General features: G+C 41.4%; 1 protein-coding gene across 14 annotated transcripts in view; it reads right to left on the reverse strand.

Moving 5' to 3' along the window:
* Positions 1 to 18387, reverse strand: part of PDZD2 (PDZ domain containing 2) — a 190633-nt gene that overhangs the window by 34861 nt on the left and 137385 nt on the right. For 13 of the 14 annotated variants that reach the window (XR_009049124.1, XM_057708100.1, XM_057708102.1 and 10 more), the window contains 8 exons: positions 16484 to 16595; positions 10020 to 10165; positions 6891 to 7010; positions 5966 to 6080; positions 3387 to 3460; positions 3019 to 3244; positions 2193 to 2310; positions 422 to 554 (listed from right to left, as the gene is read on the reverse strand). Coding sequence is in view for 13 of the 14 variants with exons in the window: in XM_057708100.1 (XP_057564083.1) it covers positions 422 to 554; positions 2193 to 2310; positions 3019 to 3244; positions 3387 to 3460; positions 5966 to 6080; positions 6891 to 7010; positions 10020 to 10165; positions 16484 to 16595 (1044 nt within the window). In the remaining variant the exon portion in view is untranslated. Of the gene's footprint in view, positions 1 to 421; positions 555 to 2192; positions 2311 to 3018; positions 3245 to 3386; positions 3461 to 5965; positions 6081 to 6890; positions 7011 to 8723; positions 8931 to 10019; positions 10166 to 16483; positions 16596 to 18387 lie in introns of those variants that run through there. The other variant, XM_057708111.1, reaches the window with a different exon arrangement.

Genomic DNA, 18387 nt, shown 5'->3' on the forward strand with positions numbered 1-18387 from the left:
CTCTTAAGCCTAATTACATGAATATTCTGCTCAGGTCAAGGATGGCCTAGACAGATCACCTAGTTCGATGCTCTCAGACTGTCTGGATGCAGAAACCCCAAAGAGGTTAAGTATCTCACTAGAGATCAAACAGCCAGCTGGAGGTTACTCAAAACCTAGCACGCCTACCTTCCACAAATTTTAAATTCACCAATCATATCATCAACATTCTCTAGGAAAATTTTCTGAGTGTGAAGAAGTGCAGAGCAATGATTCATTTCCCATGTGTATCAGTTACCTTGGTCACTGTGTGGCCACAGGCTGATTCCCTGGCTGGGTAACTGTCTCATCAATGAGTATGCATTGTCACAAGATCATGTGTGTCACTGCTACTGGACCAACAGCTGTCTTCCCATACTCAGCACAGTATGAAATACTTCACCTTTGGATTTGGGTGCCGGCCGATGACCAGGCGAACGGGTCCTGGGGGGCATTTGCTCAAGATGGCGTGGACTTTGCTTAAAGCAGCATGGCGGACGTTGACTGAGTTCACTTCCAGGATTTGATCTCCGCGGCTAGGGAGGCAACATGATCAACTCTCTGCGGTAACAGTTAGCTTTTTACAAGATTTCCTTCTGGGAGAGGTTTTTAATATGAAATCTTTTCTGAATACTTTAAAAAAGCAAATGACATCCTTTCATCTTTGCATACGTATAAAAAAGCAACACAGTCATAAACACATTAGGTTTTAAACTGACAAAGACCATTATGCGTCTCTACCTGCATTTTCAGAAGTAAAGTTAAATAAAATTGATAATAAGGACGACAACGAAGGCTACCATTTCTTGAACACATAGTATATGCCAGGCACTATACAGAGAAATTTACATAACAGTGCTTTGAATAGGTATTATTATTCCCATTATGTAAATAACGCCACAGGCTCAGAGAGGTCACTCAGATGTCACACACCGCTGAACTCAGGTCTGTCTACCTTTTGATTGTCAAGTGATAGTCCGTTGACCACCATCAGTTTCTTTTTCCCTGCCATCTTGAAATGATTATTGTAATATAATTTAAGAAGGAAATATCTGAAGCTCAAAGGTTACCCAAGAATTTGTAAAAACGTTTCAAATTTGAACAAATGAGAAATTGGGGACAAGATGCCCATTCTGACTTGAAATTATAGGGAGAGAACTCTGTATGAGAGAACAAAGACTCTTTATGTGGGGTTTGAAGAATGTTCATTTGGCAGGCTCCAGACATATGGAACCATTCAAGAAAGAAACATCATCTTGGGATGTCATTAAAGGATTTTTTTTCCTTGGGTTCTAAAAGTATATTTTCTTTAATGTACTTTGGATGATTTGCTAAATTTTGTTCGGTATGGAAATTCACTCTGATGATTAACTAAAAACATAATGTAATCTATTAGTGGGGCCCCAAAATGGCAACCTCAAGGAATGTCATTTTGACAATTCCTCAACTGCTCAAGGATTTAGAAACTTCAAGGGGAGAAAGATGATACTGTTTGCACAGAGTGCTTCGTGCAATACGTGTACATTCTTGTGAAGTTTAGGTGGGCACAGACCCACTGCAATTACTATATAATAGAATACCTAAATCTCTCTTGTATAAACAGAGTACCCACGCTACAACTCAACTAGCTGAAGGGAGAAATCAGACATGTGGTGATTTCAGACAGTAAGCATCTAGACATCACCCCTCAAAAAGGAATGAAACCACAGGAAAGGTTCAGGAGATGGTACTTAATAATAAATACCTCCTGTTCAGGGCATGATTTTAGGACTTTCTTGTATCCAGTGATCCTGAACCCTTTTGAGCAGTTCCCAGCGTCTCATATGAATTTTACATAAATGAATATAAAAGTGAAAGAAAATATTTGGATAATCATAGATATCTATATAGAGTTATATTGTGTCAAGTTTCTGAAACTAAACTTCTGAGTCCAAACAGAAAAAAACTGGTAGGCAAAGCCAAGATCTGGAGTTCTTGAATTCAACCAAATTTCATTTACATTATCTTTTCATCTTTGGAGATGTTTTTGATTGTAATCCTGGCTATATGACTTTGGATAATACAAACACTTAAAATCCCACAAGGGAATGTAATAGGGCAGGTATCTTACATATGTATGCATTCACATATTCACAAACACACCAGAACTCTAAACTTTCAGGTTTACAACCAACCTCAGATTGCTCTCCATCTTGGCCACTGATCCTGGGGCAAGGCTGTGAATGTAGATGCCCGGAGGGCTGTTTTCTAGGGCCAGGCAGCAGGCACCAATGCCTAACCCAACTCTGGGCTCTGTGGGAGGCATCATTAAAGGAAACAAAATTAAAAAAACCACAACAAAAGCCACCCCCCCAAAAACCGAAAAGCAGTATAAGTGATTTGAAACTGCATTAATGTATATGTGGACCTACAACCATTTATTTTTGGACCAGACTCAGAGTACAAATTTTGCTTTTCTTTGTCAATAGGGCCATATTCTGTTCATGAAATGGGTCCACGGCAGAACCAGGGGCTAACTATGGACTGTGAACTAGTCTTCTCTTTTTAGCAACTAGTCTCTTGGTTATTTACTGGCTCCCCATATTTCTACAGTTGGTGGGGAGGAAAAGGAGGCAAAGATTAAAAGCGGTAAGGTTTGGTGTCACCCAGGACTTTCAGTTACCGGTGTTAACTGTATTCTTGACTATATTCTTCATTCTTTAAAATGTTTTAATTAGCCCTAGAATTAAGCTAGTCAGGGATGTATTTCACATGAGTCTCTGACACACAGTGATTCATCTGCAGAGAGCTTAAGAAACTGTGCTACTGGTAATGTTAGTAAAATGACTACAATCTCTACTTATGATCCCACTGTCCATTTAGAGGGTACCATATGTTGTTGGTAGCAGAGTGTTCTAAAGGAGAAATTTATAGAAAAAAATATAAAAAAGTTAACCTAAGAACAGATCTCAAATTATAATTTGAGAGAATGTAACAAAAGTGAGGAAGAGCTGGTATCACCTTTGTTGAGGGTTACTTCCATGACAATTCTGTCCTTGGGCCCAGGGGCCTTTCGTCCCAGGGATGAAGGACCACCTTCATCGGTGCCCACCGCTGAGGTTCCCCCACTGGCGCTGAAGTTTGGGGAGCTGGACCTGCTCATGTGTGTGGGTGTGGAGCAGGGCGTAAGGCTTGGGCTCAGTAACTTGGTGCGTACCGTTAAGACAAATAACCCACTCCGGATTTGCTGAGAAAAGAAGAAGAAAGAAGGGCTAAAACATATGGGCTCTCCTTTTTATCAAAGGGTGAAAAAAAAATCACCAAACCCAAACCAGAAGGAAATAAAGAAAAACAAAGAAGGTAAAGGAGATCAATAAGAATGTCGTTACCTTAAAGGTATGAATGGCTTCTTGAAATGTCAAGCCCTTGATTGGTATTCCATTTACATCTAGGATTTCATCCCCTAGTGATCAAATTTGAGAATCACATTAACATCAAGCTTTAGTTTACTAGCATCTAACTGCTTGGTCCGCATTAGAATAAGATACCATATGATCCCTGATTTACAACTCTATAAGATGGATTTTATTGTTCCAATCTATTTTCATTAGCTTAGCTCCAAGGAATGCCACAAAATGGGACAATAAATAACAATGAATATTGTTATTCTATGTAGTAATGCTATATTTCCATCTTTAATTAAAACAACTGTGGGAAGAATCAAGATCTTATTTTCTAGCCACTGCCAAGTCTTATAATAGATGTTCTACATTTAGAGAATGAACTACAAAAACTGAATTCCTGGTCTTTTCTTATAGTCTTTGTTTTACAACTTAAACCCACTGGCAGTGAAGCACAAACACATGTAACATGTGAGAAGGACGCCTATATTTGCACAAAGACATGGTGTGTGAAAAATGGTTTAAATGATAGAGACATAAAAATTTGTGAGATGTTATTTAGGAATGGCGGCCCCACATCTACACCTAGCCCCATAGTCTAGATGCCTGGTCTTATTGATGGTGTTCAAGGTCCTCAGTCATTAAGCTGGCAACGTATTATACACTTATATCTAAGAGATTATTGTAGACTAATATCAAATTGCTTTTTCTCTCTTCCCTCTCAAACTATCCTGGACTCATCTTCAACTCCAAGAAGGCACAGTCAGGTCATTTTTCAAGTTGTTGATAGTGTCTGCTGGGAACATAAAAGAACTTGGACATCCTGTTGACTTGACAGAGCTAGTTTCCGGTTTTGTACTCTTGTGACATGGTTTGTGTTTGGGAATAACAGTTCATCAAGAACGCTGCAAAGATACGCAAGAGAGGACGGATGAACCTTGCACAGCAGTATGGTACAGAAGAGGAACTCCTTTTACTTATAACAAAGTACAAAGCAAGGAGCCTAAGAACACACATTTTCTCCTCTCATGGATAGCCAATCCCAGGAGCACACTGGGTATTCCATTAAAGGCATCCTATATATGAGTTTAAAAAGGTAGCAGTACCCCACCCATCTGCTATGTGCCTTCTCTTTAATGCAATTACAGAAGTTGTAAAATAAGTGAAATAATCTGTTTAAAAATCACCTAGCATAACCAAATACTCAACGAGGTGAGGTTTTTGGTTTGTTTCCACCTGGGAAAAGGGTAGAAACATTAACAGGATGGCTCATGCTCTTAAAAATCTTTACAAGATTACTTAAAAGACAGGTTATCCAACAGGTTGCAAATCCATTCCGATGACTTCTCTTTATTTTAAGTGAATACATATGAAAATACAGTATTTAGGAGAAGCAAGTGCTATTAACCTTTCCTATCGATTTTTTTTCCTCCACTTGTCTCCATTCTACTGGCACTGCAGGATGAATTTCAGTCAAGTGAGCACATGGCATATCCATTATGAAAATGCTCGGCTAGAATTTTACATTGTTGTGAAACTAGACACAAACACCACCTGGGAGTTAACCCTTCCTCTGAGAGAGAAATACATATTCCACCATCAAAATATTAAGCCTGGTTACGGCTTAGCGTCAGCACACAGGCTTCTGGGATTGCTCTATCTATAAAAAAGAAGGCTCCAGTTCACTCTTAATCAGTTAAAAAAAAAATAAGCTGGTTAAACACAACAGCACCTATATCTGGACCGACCGAACTGAACAGTCACAGCATTTTCGAAGGTAACTAGAAATAGTATTATTCAATCCTTCCATGCAGGAAGTATATTAACAAGGAGGAGAAAAAAATCAAGATTCATGAACAAGTTCTGGGGATCTAAGGTACAGCGTGATGCCTATAGTTAACAGACTGTGTTATATACTTGAAAATTACTTAGAGAGTAGATATTAAACGTTCTTACCACACACGCACACAAAAGGTCATTATGTGAGGCGATGGAGGTGTTCACTAACCTTGTTTGGCAATCATTTTGCAATATTTAAGTGTATCAAATCACCATGCGGTACACCTTCAACGCACACAGTTATCAACTATACCTCAATAAAACGGGGAGCAAAAAAGTGCTTGGCTGGTATGTTTACATGTGGCAACATGGTAGGTGCTATGGAGGATGTAAAAGATGTTTATGTACTCCAGCCCCGAGGCAAGAACGCACTGCAAACTCTCAGGAATTCTGAAGGCAAGAAACATGATCAAGGACCAAGGGGACAAGACAGACATTTAAAGACCCAAATAAAAATATCAAGCCATTTCTCACATAACGTCATTTAATCCTCACAACAACTCTTCAAAGTAAATATTAATATCCCAAGTACACAACGCAGGAAAGTGAAGCTCAGGTTACATCAATGTTCATGATGTAGTAAGTGTTGGATTCAGCCCAGGTCTACCTGACTACCAAGTGCACAGCCTTAGCTGCTGTGCCTTTTGCGTCACATCTTGCAAGGGGGCAGATCCTCCTGGAATCAAAGCTCACTGCCACTGTGGACCACCAACAGGCTTTTCTCCTACCTTCTTTAAGTCTCCCGTCCTCTGCAGCTGATCCATTCGGGAAAATGGTCTTGACAAAAATCCCCATCTGGCCTCGAATGCAGTCTCGACCTCCAGCAATGCTAAAGCCAAGGCCCTACATGCAAAGCAGATGGGGGTCCAGGTTGTCAATGCAGTAGTGAACTAAGGGCATCCTTTCCCATTGCAGTATTTCACTGAGGGCACCCTTCTCATTGTAGTATTTAACTGAGGTGTCCTTCCCAACCAGGCTCAGAGTTAAGCTAACTAGCTGTGAATTCAAATCTGTGTTCCCTTCACATTTCTCTCCTCAGATCCATTTGCATTGCGCTAGCTATGCATTACGTTAAAGGGTGAAAGTTTCAGGTAAACGTATGAAATTGTCCGTATTTGACAATCTTTGATCTTCAAAGATGTCAGTTTCACATGGATCAACTAAAAGCTCATGAGTTATTTCACCCTGTGCAGGTGCTGTATTTGTTTTATTCTTTTGTTTCTGTATCATATCAAAATGGATATTTTGATATTTGTATAATATCAAATTATCTATATTATTCCTCTTATGATAATGGCAAAGCTATGAAATTCACTGAAAAGAATAACTGGGGGTATTCTCTGAAGCTGCAGGGTCTGATTTTCTTTCAGTAGTGGTAAAAGTTGGGGCATTTACCCCATCCTGGATTGTGCCCTAGATGCCAGGTGGTGACTCCTGAAATCCTAAAGGCAAAAAGGGTATGATGCCTCTTGGAGGTCCATAGGAAAGGATGCCAGGAAATCCAGTCAAGTCCACCCAAAGACCACTTAACCTATTCCTCTTTATACCGTTTACTTTCTATTTCATGTAGAAACAACACTAAAAAGTAACCAGTGAAAACATATACGCTAACATTTACCTGGAGAAGAAAACAATGTACAGACAAGAGCTCACCTTGCCTTTTTCTTTGTACAGTCCAATGATAGAGATGACCGACGGCCGGATGAGTCTCCAAGGAGATTCCACCTGAGTAGTGCTTAGTGAGCGAGTGGACTTCTTCACAATGTGGTATTCCTAAAAGTCAGCACATGAGCTCAGAGATGGTGTCGCTTATCCTGCTGTAGTCTCTGGCATAAAAATATACTCTGATTTGGAAAGCCTCAGTTGTCTTTTGTGTTACACAGCCATTGCCCTCTGGTCCATATCTGATCCAATGGCTTAAATAAAGTATATCATAAAGAACACTGGAGGAACAGGCCCAACTGCGACTGACTGCCATGCTTTCTTCCCCCACGTAAAGAACCGCTTGGCAACCTCCTGGGGCGTCTCTTTCCTCGACCCTACTCCACAGATCCTACTTCTTGCTTTCTGGAATGGAGTTAGGAACCAGAAACCGAGAGGCCTCAGAGATATAGAATGACCATCCTCTGGTCAGGTTCTCCCTCGGAAGTCACATTTGCCCCCACCCCAAGTTCACAATCATGCTCAGAAAGTGTCTCACCATTTTAAGCTTAATTCACTCACTCAGAACTCAGCAAGCCCTTGTTTCTTATAAAACCCAAACCGCAAACCCAGACAACTGTTATTCCGTATAAAAAAGCTTGCTGAGCGACTGCAGCAGCTTCAGTTCTAACCCCTCACATTTGGAAAATAAAATACTTTCCCACAAGCCACATTTTCCCTTCCTGGCACGCAGCAGCTCAAAATCTTGATCTCTTTTTCCTGTCCATCACCTACCATATCCATGTGTGTAAGCAGGGTGCACTATTTATAACATAAACAAGAGACTGAATGAATCTCTTGCTAAAATAACTGCGATAACTTAGCTCCTTGCTATTCTTCTTAGAATAATACATTTCTTACACAACAGATATTCTAGCATAAACAAAAAAAATCATTTCATGTTTAATATGAGAAAAGAGACAGCAGAAAATGGTTTTTATCCTTAATTAGTATATCCTACATTCAAAGGTAGAAATGAGATGTCTGCTAATGATATTTTCGTATTCCTGGCATCTTAGAACAATTATATTTTGCAGTTTTACAAAATATCTGTCAGCTACGTTGGCCTCTCAGCCTCTGATTCATTAAAAAAAATGATGTTGGCTTGGCAAAGTTACCACTCTTTCACCAAAACTGTCATGGAAACAGCCAGACATAGCCCTCGAAAACAGAAGTTCACGTGCAGACTCTTAAGGAAACTTTCTCTCACCACCAACCTCCAGCAGCACCTCATTCCATCGCCCCTTTGGGAACCAGAGGCCAGCATGCTTCACTGTCCTCTCAAAGAGTTTCAAGGGTCCTACTGCACTTTTAGAACTCTGTTGTCCAATATGGCAGCCACTAGCCACTTGTGGCCGTCCATATTTAAATTAAGACAAATTAGAATTAAAAATGCTCTCCTCAGTCTCACTAGCCAAGTTTCATGTGCTTAAAAGACACATGTGGCTACCATATTGGACAGTATAGACATAAAACATTTCCATCACTGCAGAAAGCTTTATTGGATAGCTCTATTCTAGACAATACTTTTTAGTGGAGGGAGAGAGAAGAAAAAAAGCGAGAAAGAGGGAGGGAGAGAAGGAGGGAGGAGAATCCTGGGAGAAAAAAATAAGGCAGAAAAGAAGAAAAGACAAGGGAAAGAACGACTTGAAGAGGAAAAAAAAAAGTTTCTTCTTTAAAATCTTCACTAGCCTGTGCTTCCTGGTTCCTAGAAGCCTGGTTAGAAGAAACAGGTATTTCTGGGCTGTAAATACAGCCTCAAAAGGTCAGTTAAGAAATGAGCACCTCAACGCTGGCCATCCTTGGCCTCGGTGGCAGCAGACGCGCTCTCATCTTCTGCGCTCTCATCTTCAGCGCTCTCATCTTCCGCACTAACTCACACAGTCTGACAACATGGCTCTTCTACGGCGCCTTGATCCACCCCTGCCTTTGTTGATCCAACTGGATCCTTCCGCACACGCCACAGACGTCTCCAGACACAAGTCTGGAGGAGTTTTAACCAAGCCCCATGCAAGTTTTTTGCTCGGTTTTTTTCTCAGTGTCCCAACTGAAGTTGCCTTTGAGGGGATTCAACACAAGAGAGCCGAATCAGCAGCTGCCTCTGAAACACGGGCACTTTTTAATTGCACTGCTCGGGCAAAGCTCCCTGCACAGCGATGCCGGCGCATCCCTTGGAGCTAAACACTCAACCTCTTTGGGATTCAGTTGTCCTATCTGTAAAAAGGTGAGGCACCAAACGCAAGGGCCCGACTCAGGTCTTAGAAATCTAATATCTGAGTCTCCGCGCACTCACAGGTGTCCCTACGGCCACACCCTCCTCCTGCATCTCCGCTTCATTGCAAGCCTGGGGACAAGATGCCAGTGACTCTGGCTGATGGTGCCAGGACTCAAAGAACACGCCGCAAGTTCCCCAGAGACTGACCCTGCCTCCAACTTGGTTTATGAGACGTCTGCCTCGTTTCTACCGGGCTGAGGATGATGGAATCGAGGAAGAGCCCCCGTGCACGGGCCCTGGAATATTAACATCCCCACCTCCCTCTCCCCTCTCTGCAGCCTCTTCTGACCTTGGCTGTTTGAGTCATTACTGTATAACAGGTAGGCTCCCAGGCACGGCAGAGGCGCGCACACACCCCCTCCCTCCCTCACACGCCCCCACACCCACCCACCCACCCGGCTACGCTGACACATGACACACCCACCAAACAAGAGATGGTGGCTCACCACAGACCATGAGGCGCCATTGTCTCCTGGCAGTTGAAAGCAGCTCTCGTTTCCAAAACACACAGTAGAAAGAGGATCAAGATTTTGAGATCCAACAAGAGATTTTTTTTTTTTCTTCTCTTCTAGTTTCAAATATCAGGCTGACTTCCTTCTGGCCCCCCTGGATAGACCTCACTGACTATACTGTATCTCTAGTCCTGGCCTTCACAGACAGGTCTTCGGAACACGGAAGCTCCTGCTGGTCTCCGAGAGAGTGAAAGAAAACCTAGAGACGCAGGGCTGGAAACATGCTCTTCCATCCCTAACCAAGTAACTGTGACTGGTTAAGAAAGCCAGACGCTCCACGGTGTGCTGCACTACCTGTGATGTGGCCGTTGAGTCCAGGAGCTGGGGGAGAGAGTGCTTCCGGCCATCTCGGGAGACCTCCAACATCCTGGCCCTGGGGTCCCCATTTCGCACCATCAGCTCGTTATATTCTTCAACAGACTCTAGACGGTGTACACCCCCTTGAAAACACAGATGGAAAACATGACTTGATATGGAATGAAGAGAATCTTAAGAGCGTGCATATAGCTCTTGCTCTTGCTGCGTTTACACCTACATTCATGGTTGCTCAGATGGCCTGGTGTCCAATACTTGCAAAGCACCTGGCTCACCACATTCTGTCATCAAGCTCTGCATAAACTTGGTGTGTGTTGAGCCCATAAAGCCAGACTCTGAAGAAAGTGCTAGTTTTTGAAGTGACCAGCTTCAAAAAGGGCAATGTTTACGTTTCATCCAAGTAAAATGTAGCTGTGGTTGATAATGCAATAAACAAGAGTGAGAACACTATCAGTAGATGACTTCTCAGTGATGGAGGAATGTCACTTGGTGGTTGGTATCGTTCTACGCTTGGGGCAGATGCCTTTTTCCGTGTATAGCAATGACTATTGAAACACACTTTTAGTTAAAGTATAACAACTTACAGAAATGTGCACAGATCACTAAGTGTACATACAGGTCCATGAAATTGCACAAAATGAATATGCCAATATCCAACATCCATACTAAGACACAGAAAATTACCAGATCCCCAAACCCCCTTTTATGCCACCAATGACTCCTCACCCAAGGGAAACCATTATTCCAACTTCTAACACCGTAGATTTTTTGTCTATTTTCAAACTTGAAATAAATGAACGCATACCATATGTTTGTTTTTGTATCTGGCTCCTTGTTCTTTGTATTTGTGAAATTCCGCCATGTTGCTGCACGCCAATGGTTTGTTCATGCCATTTCTACACGCTATTTTACGGTATAAACATACCGCAATTTATTTATCCATCCTATTGCTGATGGACATTTGATTTGTTTCCAGTTTTAGATCTAGAATAAGGGTCAGCAAGCTTTTTCTGTAAAGGCCAGAGAGTAAATGTTTTAGGCTTTATGAGCCACAAATGGTCTCAGTCACATATTCTTTAATTTTTTTTTTTTTAATACAGTTACTGGACATTCTGTGCCGTATGTGTTGGATGTACCTAGGAGGGGAGTGGCTGGGTTACGGGTATGTGTTCCCCTTCACCACATGGGATCGCCAGGGTGTGTGAACGCTCGGTCCTCCACACCCTTGTCACACTCAGCAGTGTCAGTCTTTCTAATTTTAGCCACTCTGCTGGATATATAATGGTATTTCCCTGTGGTTCTTAACTTACGTTTCACTGAGGACTAGTAAGATTGAGCTTCTTTTCAAATATTCATTGGCTGTTTTCCTTTTATAAAGTTGTAAACAGGCTGTTCAAGTCTTTTGCGCATTTTTTTTTTTAATTGGACTACTAGAAAAATTTTATTTTTCTTCTTTGCTCATTCTTTTATTGGGTTTTTCTCTGTTGATTTATAGGAGTTTTTTTTTTATTGTTAATATATTTTGGATATGAGTCCTTCATGGGATCTATGTATTGCAAATATCTTCTCCATGTCTGTGACTTGCCTTTTCACTCTGTCAGTGGTATTTTTTGATGAATACAAATTTATAATTTCAATGTAGAACAACATATGTTTTTCCCTTAATATTCTTGGGTCTTAAGAAATCACTATAGCAATGATTTTTAAAAACATCTCTATTAATACCTAGTTTATATTATACACTATTTTAAAATAAGATGGTTTAAGGGACATTAATCTCAAAATATTTTTATTTTTTTATTGATGTATAGCTGATATATAACATAATTTATAGGTATACAATATAGTGATTCCCAATTTTTAAAGGTTGTACCCCATTCATAGTTACTATAAAATATTGGCTGTATTCCTTGTGTTGTACAATATAGCCTTGTAGCTTATTTTATACGTAATAGTTTGTACCTCCTTCATCCGCTACTGCTGTACTGCCCCTCCCCACTTCCTTCTCCCCAGTGGTAACCACTGGTTTGTTCTCTCTTTTTTTTTTGGCCATGCCTTGAGGCATGCAGGATCTTAGTTCCCCAACCAGGGATGAAACTGATGCCCCGTGCGATGGAAGCACAGAGTCTTAACCACTGGACCACCAGAGAAGACCTTAGTTCATTCTCTATATCTGTGAGTCTGCTTCTTTTTTGTTATATATATATACTTGTTGTACTTTTTAGCTTCTACATGTAAGTGGTATCATACAGTATTTCTCTTTCTCTGACTTCTTTTACTTAGCATAATACCCTCCAAGTCCATCCATGTTGCTGCACATGGCAAAATTTCCTTCTTCTTTATGGCTGAGTAATATTCCATTGCATTATATACCACATTTTCTTCATCCATTCATCTGCTGATGGACATTCAGGTTGCTTCTATATCTTGCTGTTGTGAACAATGGGATGCATGTATCTTTTTGGATTAGTATATTAGTTTTTTTTTGGATATATAACCAGGAGTGGAATTGGTGGGTCATATGCTAGTTCTATTCCTGGTTTTTAAGGAACCTCCATACTGTTTTCCATTGTGCCCCACCAGTTTACATTCCCACCAACAGTGTACAAGGGTTTAAGGGACTTTAATCTTAAATGATGGATCAATTACATTGAATGTAGCTATAATTACATTGAATGTAGCTATAATTACATTACAATGTTTATATTATACACCATAAATATGTGTATAGCCACGTATACATATGTGTTTGTATATATAACTATATATACATATAGATTCTTTGAAATATCAAATTCTCCTAGGCTATATAATATTTTATTTGATGACTTAAAATTTCAATTTATCTAAAAATTTCTCAGGAGGTTTTTCATGGAATAAAACAAGATGATTCTATACTCTTTTAAAAATATATAATACATTGATGAGTTTTTAATAGTGATGAAAAGTTAGAGCAGTGCTGATACCGTTATAACAGAATCACTAAAGGCCTGATTTTTCAAAAGCTACATATTAACTTTGTGATACAAATTTCAGATTTTCAAACACCTGAAATTCCTTTGCAATCAAAAGAAAAATTTTCATTTAAAAAGATCACGAACCTAGGGCATTAACATGGATAAATCAAAAATACCAAAGTTAAAAGGGAACCCTGCTGGCAAAAAAAGGAGGTACGAAGTAAAGAAAACTCTGGTTAGAATATCAGAAAAATGTTCTATGAAATCGCATTAGTCATTTTGGACCCAGACTGGCCAAAATCTTAGTGGAAATGGCTGGAACCTCTTTACAGAAACTTCTTAATAATTCATGACTTAATAATTCATGACCAGATTAATCTATCTTGGCATGCTTACTCATCTGAAAAAGATTTATTAGAAGAAAATTCCTTCTGAGCTGACAGGGAAGTACTTGCCATCAACAGAAGAGAAACCACATACGGTAGTGTCTGTAGATAATATACTGATATGTGAATACCAGAGTGACTCGCTTAAGAAAATATGAAATACATATCCAAGTTTACAGGACACCAAAATTGGGAGGTGATCACATTAAAATCTCCTGTATTCAAATGTCCTTAGACTGAACATATTTCAAAGCACTGAATGAAGAACCAATTCCTTAAGCCTCTTTAATGTGCCTCCGAATTACTTTTCCAGTCTTATCTCCCACTACTCTGCTGCGTGAATCCATTGCTCTAGCCTCCTGATTCTCAAAGGAGAGGATCTTCCACCTGCATCCTTTCCCAAACTGGGGAGCATATAAATATCACATGAAGTTTTACCCAATTTTGCCTGTACCATCACCTCCCATGCCAAGAATCTCCTTCTCCCTAACCTCTCTGCTGGACTGAATCATTGTTACTGTTGCATTACTAGATCTTTCAGATAGCTGAGGCAGAAAAACAGCTGTGAAACACTTCTCTAATCAATGTTTTCCCTTGTTGTCCCTAAATATTTCTCATGCATTTTGTCCCAAGTCTAGACCCCTGTTTTCCTTCTCTTACGTTCTACCAAGTCCTGCCAATGCATTGGCCCTTCTTTATCTTGCATCCTCAGAATGCCTCCCCCAGACCCACAACCCAGAGAGATTTCAGTCTTCATATCTCTTGTGCGTGCCTTATCATGACCTACAAGTTCTTGAAAATCTTCCTATCTGAACCCATTCAAGCATCTTCCCCTCTTGAGAGGGAACGAGGACAATAATAATGAAAATGAAAATGCTGCACGTGATATTAACAATGCCACTGGTGACAGTGGCAGCTACCGTGTGGTGAGGACCTACTGCCGCCACATTTTAGACTGGCACTGCCATACGCATTCTCTCAACTGGATCTTTCAACGAGGCTCGGCACTTAGAAGACACTAGCATTGATTTGCAGAATAAATGTACATTACAACTCTCATCTTACAGGTGAAAGAACTGAGACCCAGAGAAGTTAAGTCACCTGTCCCAGGTCACACAGCCCATAATGGCAGAGCTGGGAACTGAACACAGTTTCTTCCCGACTTCCTGCATGTGCTTCCTCTACTGTATTTCCCTGTTATGGCCTTGCATGTCTGGGAAAACCACATGAAGAGAGGGTGCTATCCATTTGTGGCAAACAGTGACAGCTCTGGACTTATTACTCAGCCGAATGTCCTGCACGTTCTGAATTAACAGTGTGAACATGGAGACTCATGGATCTGGAGGGTCATCAGCTAGGATCCCCTGCTCACATCTGTACCAGGAAAGCCCCAGACTGGGGAACGCGATTCTCTCCAGGATCCTCAGGAAGCTGAGGGGTGGGTAGGAAGAACTCTGTCTGGAAGGCAGACTGAATGAGTGACCTTTGGGATCCCCTTAACTTCTCTGGTCTCACCCATAAAATCAGGAATGCGACTGTACGGGTTTCAAAGGTCCCTGTATTTCCTTAGAGCTCTGTGACCCTCCCTAGGAACTGTTTATAAGGTGCTGATCAGACAGGGGACCTCAAGACCTCCTCCCCCACCCTAAACACACACAGGATTTAAATGTATTTCTCTCAGTCGTTCCTCGAGGCTGAAGGGGAGCTGGTCCTTCTCTCCATGTGAGGACCATCAGCACGACCTTTCCCTCCAGCCTTATCAGCCTGTGGTCATCACACTGCTTTATGTCGCAAACCCATATCCTAACACTGTCAGACAGACACTACCTAGTTATTCTGAGTTATAAACACAAAGCAATTCATTCTGTTATTCAGTTCTCCTTTTTTTTTTTTTTAAATGGATGTATTTTATGTTCCTAAACCTGCCACCTTACCTGAAAATAGTCGAGGAGCAGACAGTGTTGGTTGGAGATGCTCTTGGTTGGCACCCAGAGACACTACCCCTCTACTGATTTGGGCGGCAGGAAGATGAAACTGACATACAGAGGGATGGTAACACACCACGCTTTCCGCTAGGTGCTTTTACGTGTGTTTTTTGTTTGTTTTTATCTGCTCAACCTTTCAAAGTCAGGACTATTATGTCCTTTGTTGGGTGAGGGAGTGGAAGTTCAGGGAGGTTAAATAACCAGCCCAACCTCATAAGGTAACTCAAGAGCTGGGGGGTAAACTTGATTTCTGCCAAGCTTCCAAACTCTTGCCTTTCCTGCTAGACCAGGTGTCTTTCACAGGTAGGTAGCCAGGGGTGATTTCTCCATGAGACCAGCAGACACACTGCTGAGGGCCCATGCCACTTTTAGGGGCCTGCAAAAATGTTTTCATTTCTTTTAAATTCAGGAGAAAATAAATTAACATAAGAGTAATTAATAAATGATAAGGAATCCAGCTTGTATCCTGATACCAATGCGGCCATAAACTATGCTAGGTTTTTTTTTTTCCCTCTTTTTTTGTAGAAAGATCCTGTCAAGGATAAAGTGCCTCAGACCCACAGAAGTCACAGTGGGTCCCCATACACAGCCTCTGACTCTCTCTCTCAGGGCCCAGGCCAGCTGCTATGAGGACGTGCCCATGATATATCAAATCTATTTGTTACAAAAACCACAACTCCATCCCATTTATCCCTCACTGTTTAGTTGAGATGCAGATCTGCTACTAAATAAATAGCTCTTTGCCCCAGGCTCCCATGGACCAGAGGTTTGGGGAAGAGGTATGTTTGCTGGAAAGATAGGCCATCAGGAATATTCCACAGTGAAAGGGTCACCTTAAATCCTGTTGAAGTAAATGAACCAAACACAACAGGAAATTTAGATTTAAGCAGAGATGAACAGAGATGTTGACATTCACTTCATTATGACTCAAAAATATTCACGTGGGCAGCCAGGCTGAAGGCAGTTGTTATGCCTGTGGCATGCACCACCAAAAGGGATAACAATTTGGAGGTTTTAAGGGAAAAAAGAGCTCATCCTGCTGATGACTTGAACTCCCCACTCCTGAGGCTGGAAGTTCCCGCGCAGGTAGACGTGTCAGGCAAAAGTCCACGTACCTGAAAGACGACTCTTGAGCTTCATTTTACTGCTGCCTTGTTTGGGACTTTCCAGGTTCCCTTTGGCTTCCTCGGGGCCATGTGCATCTTGGGGATCCTCTGTCCCAGGCATCTGAAAGGCAGAGATCACAGAGCTGATGGGTGAGGCTGGCCGGGGATCATTTATGTCATCTCCTCTGAGACGTTATCTCAAGGCTCGAGGAACAGCAGTACAGGTGTCACATGAGAAAAAAGGTTAGTGGGATCAAAGCACAGCCCTTCAGATAACCTGGAACCACACAGCCTCACACTGACAAGTTCCTCCTCGGCACGTATCTCACTGCACCGCATAGAACCAGGGAGGTGTCAGTGGGAAAGGGACCCTGGGGCCGTTTTGTTTCTTGAGAAAGCATGTTGTTCAAGGTCACCCAGGTGATCACAGATCCACAGCTAGAGTGCAGGTCTCCTGACTGGTGGGTCAGGAATTTTCCCTACAGTACAAATTGCAACAATTATTAAACCAGAAATTTCGAATTCAATTCTAAGATTCTTAAAATACAGTAAAGCCTTGATTTTGTGGCAGCAAAATAACTACACCCTGGGTCAACCAGATATTCCATGTCTTACACTCCCGTTAAAAAGAAACAACAGGGCTTCCTAGGCGGCGCGGTGGTTAACACCTGCCAATGCAGGGGACACGGGTTCGATCCCTGCTCCAGGAAGATCCCACGTGCCGCGGAGCAACTAAGCCCATGTGCCACAACTATTGAGCCTGTGCTTTAGAGCCCATGAGCCACAACTATTGAGCCCGAGTGCCGCAACTACTGAAGCCCACGCACCTAGAGCCCATGCTCCTCAACAAAAGAAGCCATGGCAATGAGGAGCCTGTGCACCACAATGAAGAGTAGCCCCCGCTCGCTGCAACTAGAGAAAGCCTGTGTGCAGCAATGAAGACCCAACACAGCCAATAAATAAATAAGTAAATAAATAAATAAACTTAAAAGAAAAAGAAACAACAACCCCAAAATGGAATTGCTTGTGCTAAGCCCCACCAAGACTGCATACCTAAAGGAACTGCAGTTCCAGCTTCTCCCAGGAGTAGAATTTAACCCAGTTAGCCAGGAATCTCCTAGTCAGTGAGGTAATCTGCCTGAAACCCCGTTTTTCTTTAAGGGACGGTAACTTTGCTTGAAAGAATCCACTCTTGTAACTTCTGTCCTGCCCTCCTTCTGCCTATAAAACCTTCCATTTGTATAACTCCTTGGAGTGCCTTTCTACTTTCTAGATGGGATGCGACCTGATACAGGAATGGCTGAATAAAGCCAATTAGATTTTCAAATTTACTCAGTTGAATTTTGTTTTTTTAACACTCCTGAGTACTGATTAAATACCTTCCAGAATCAAGCACCACCCAGGATACATAGAGGCGTCCATGAAGTCAGCCCGCACGTCTGCAGGTTGTAGGTCTACATTATCAGACACCAAGAGGTGATGCAAAAAGGATGACCCCCAAGGCCCCTCGGTCCTCCATGTGAGAAAAGCCCAACATACGAAGAAGAGCTATGCTTATTAGAGAGGAAAAAGAGACTTATGTACTTGTGAGTGTTTATAAAAATATCTAGGGGAGTAAATTTACATGTACAAAACTTAGGAGATACATCAAACAAATGAGCCTTCTCATTTGAAATTTTATTTTCCTTTGAGGTTCTGGGGGAAAGTCATATTAATTAATATAGATAAGATTCACATTAAGGAATGTACATGTACTTTAAAAAGACATAGATGATATCCTATACCACTTAGCAGTCATTGGAAAGTCATGTAATTATAATTAAAGAAACAACAACTCTGAATTTTAACAGATACGAAAAATTATACATTGTATATCAAATTCAGTTTATGAAAATGTATAAAGTAAGCAGTAA

Source organism: Hippopotamus amphibius, chromosome 15 (assembly GCF_030028045.1).
Source record: "Hippopotamus amphibius kiboko isolate mHipAmp2 chromosome 15, mHipAmp2.hap2, whole genome shotgun sequence".
Lineage (NCBI taxonomy): Eukaryota > Metazoa > Chordata > Mammalia > Artiodactyla > Hippopotamidae > Hippopotamus > Hippopotamus amphibius.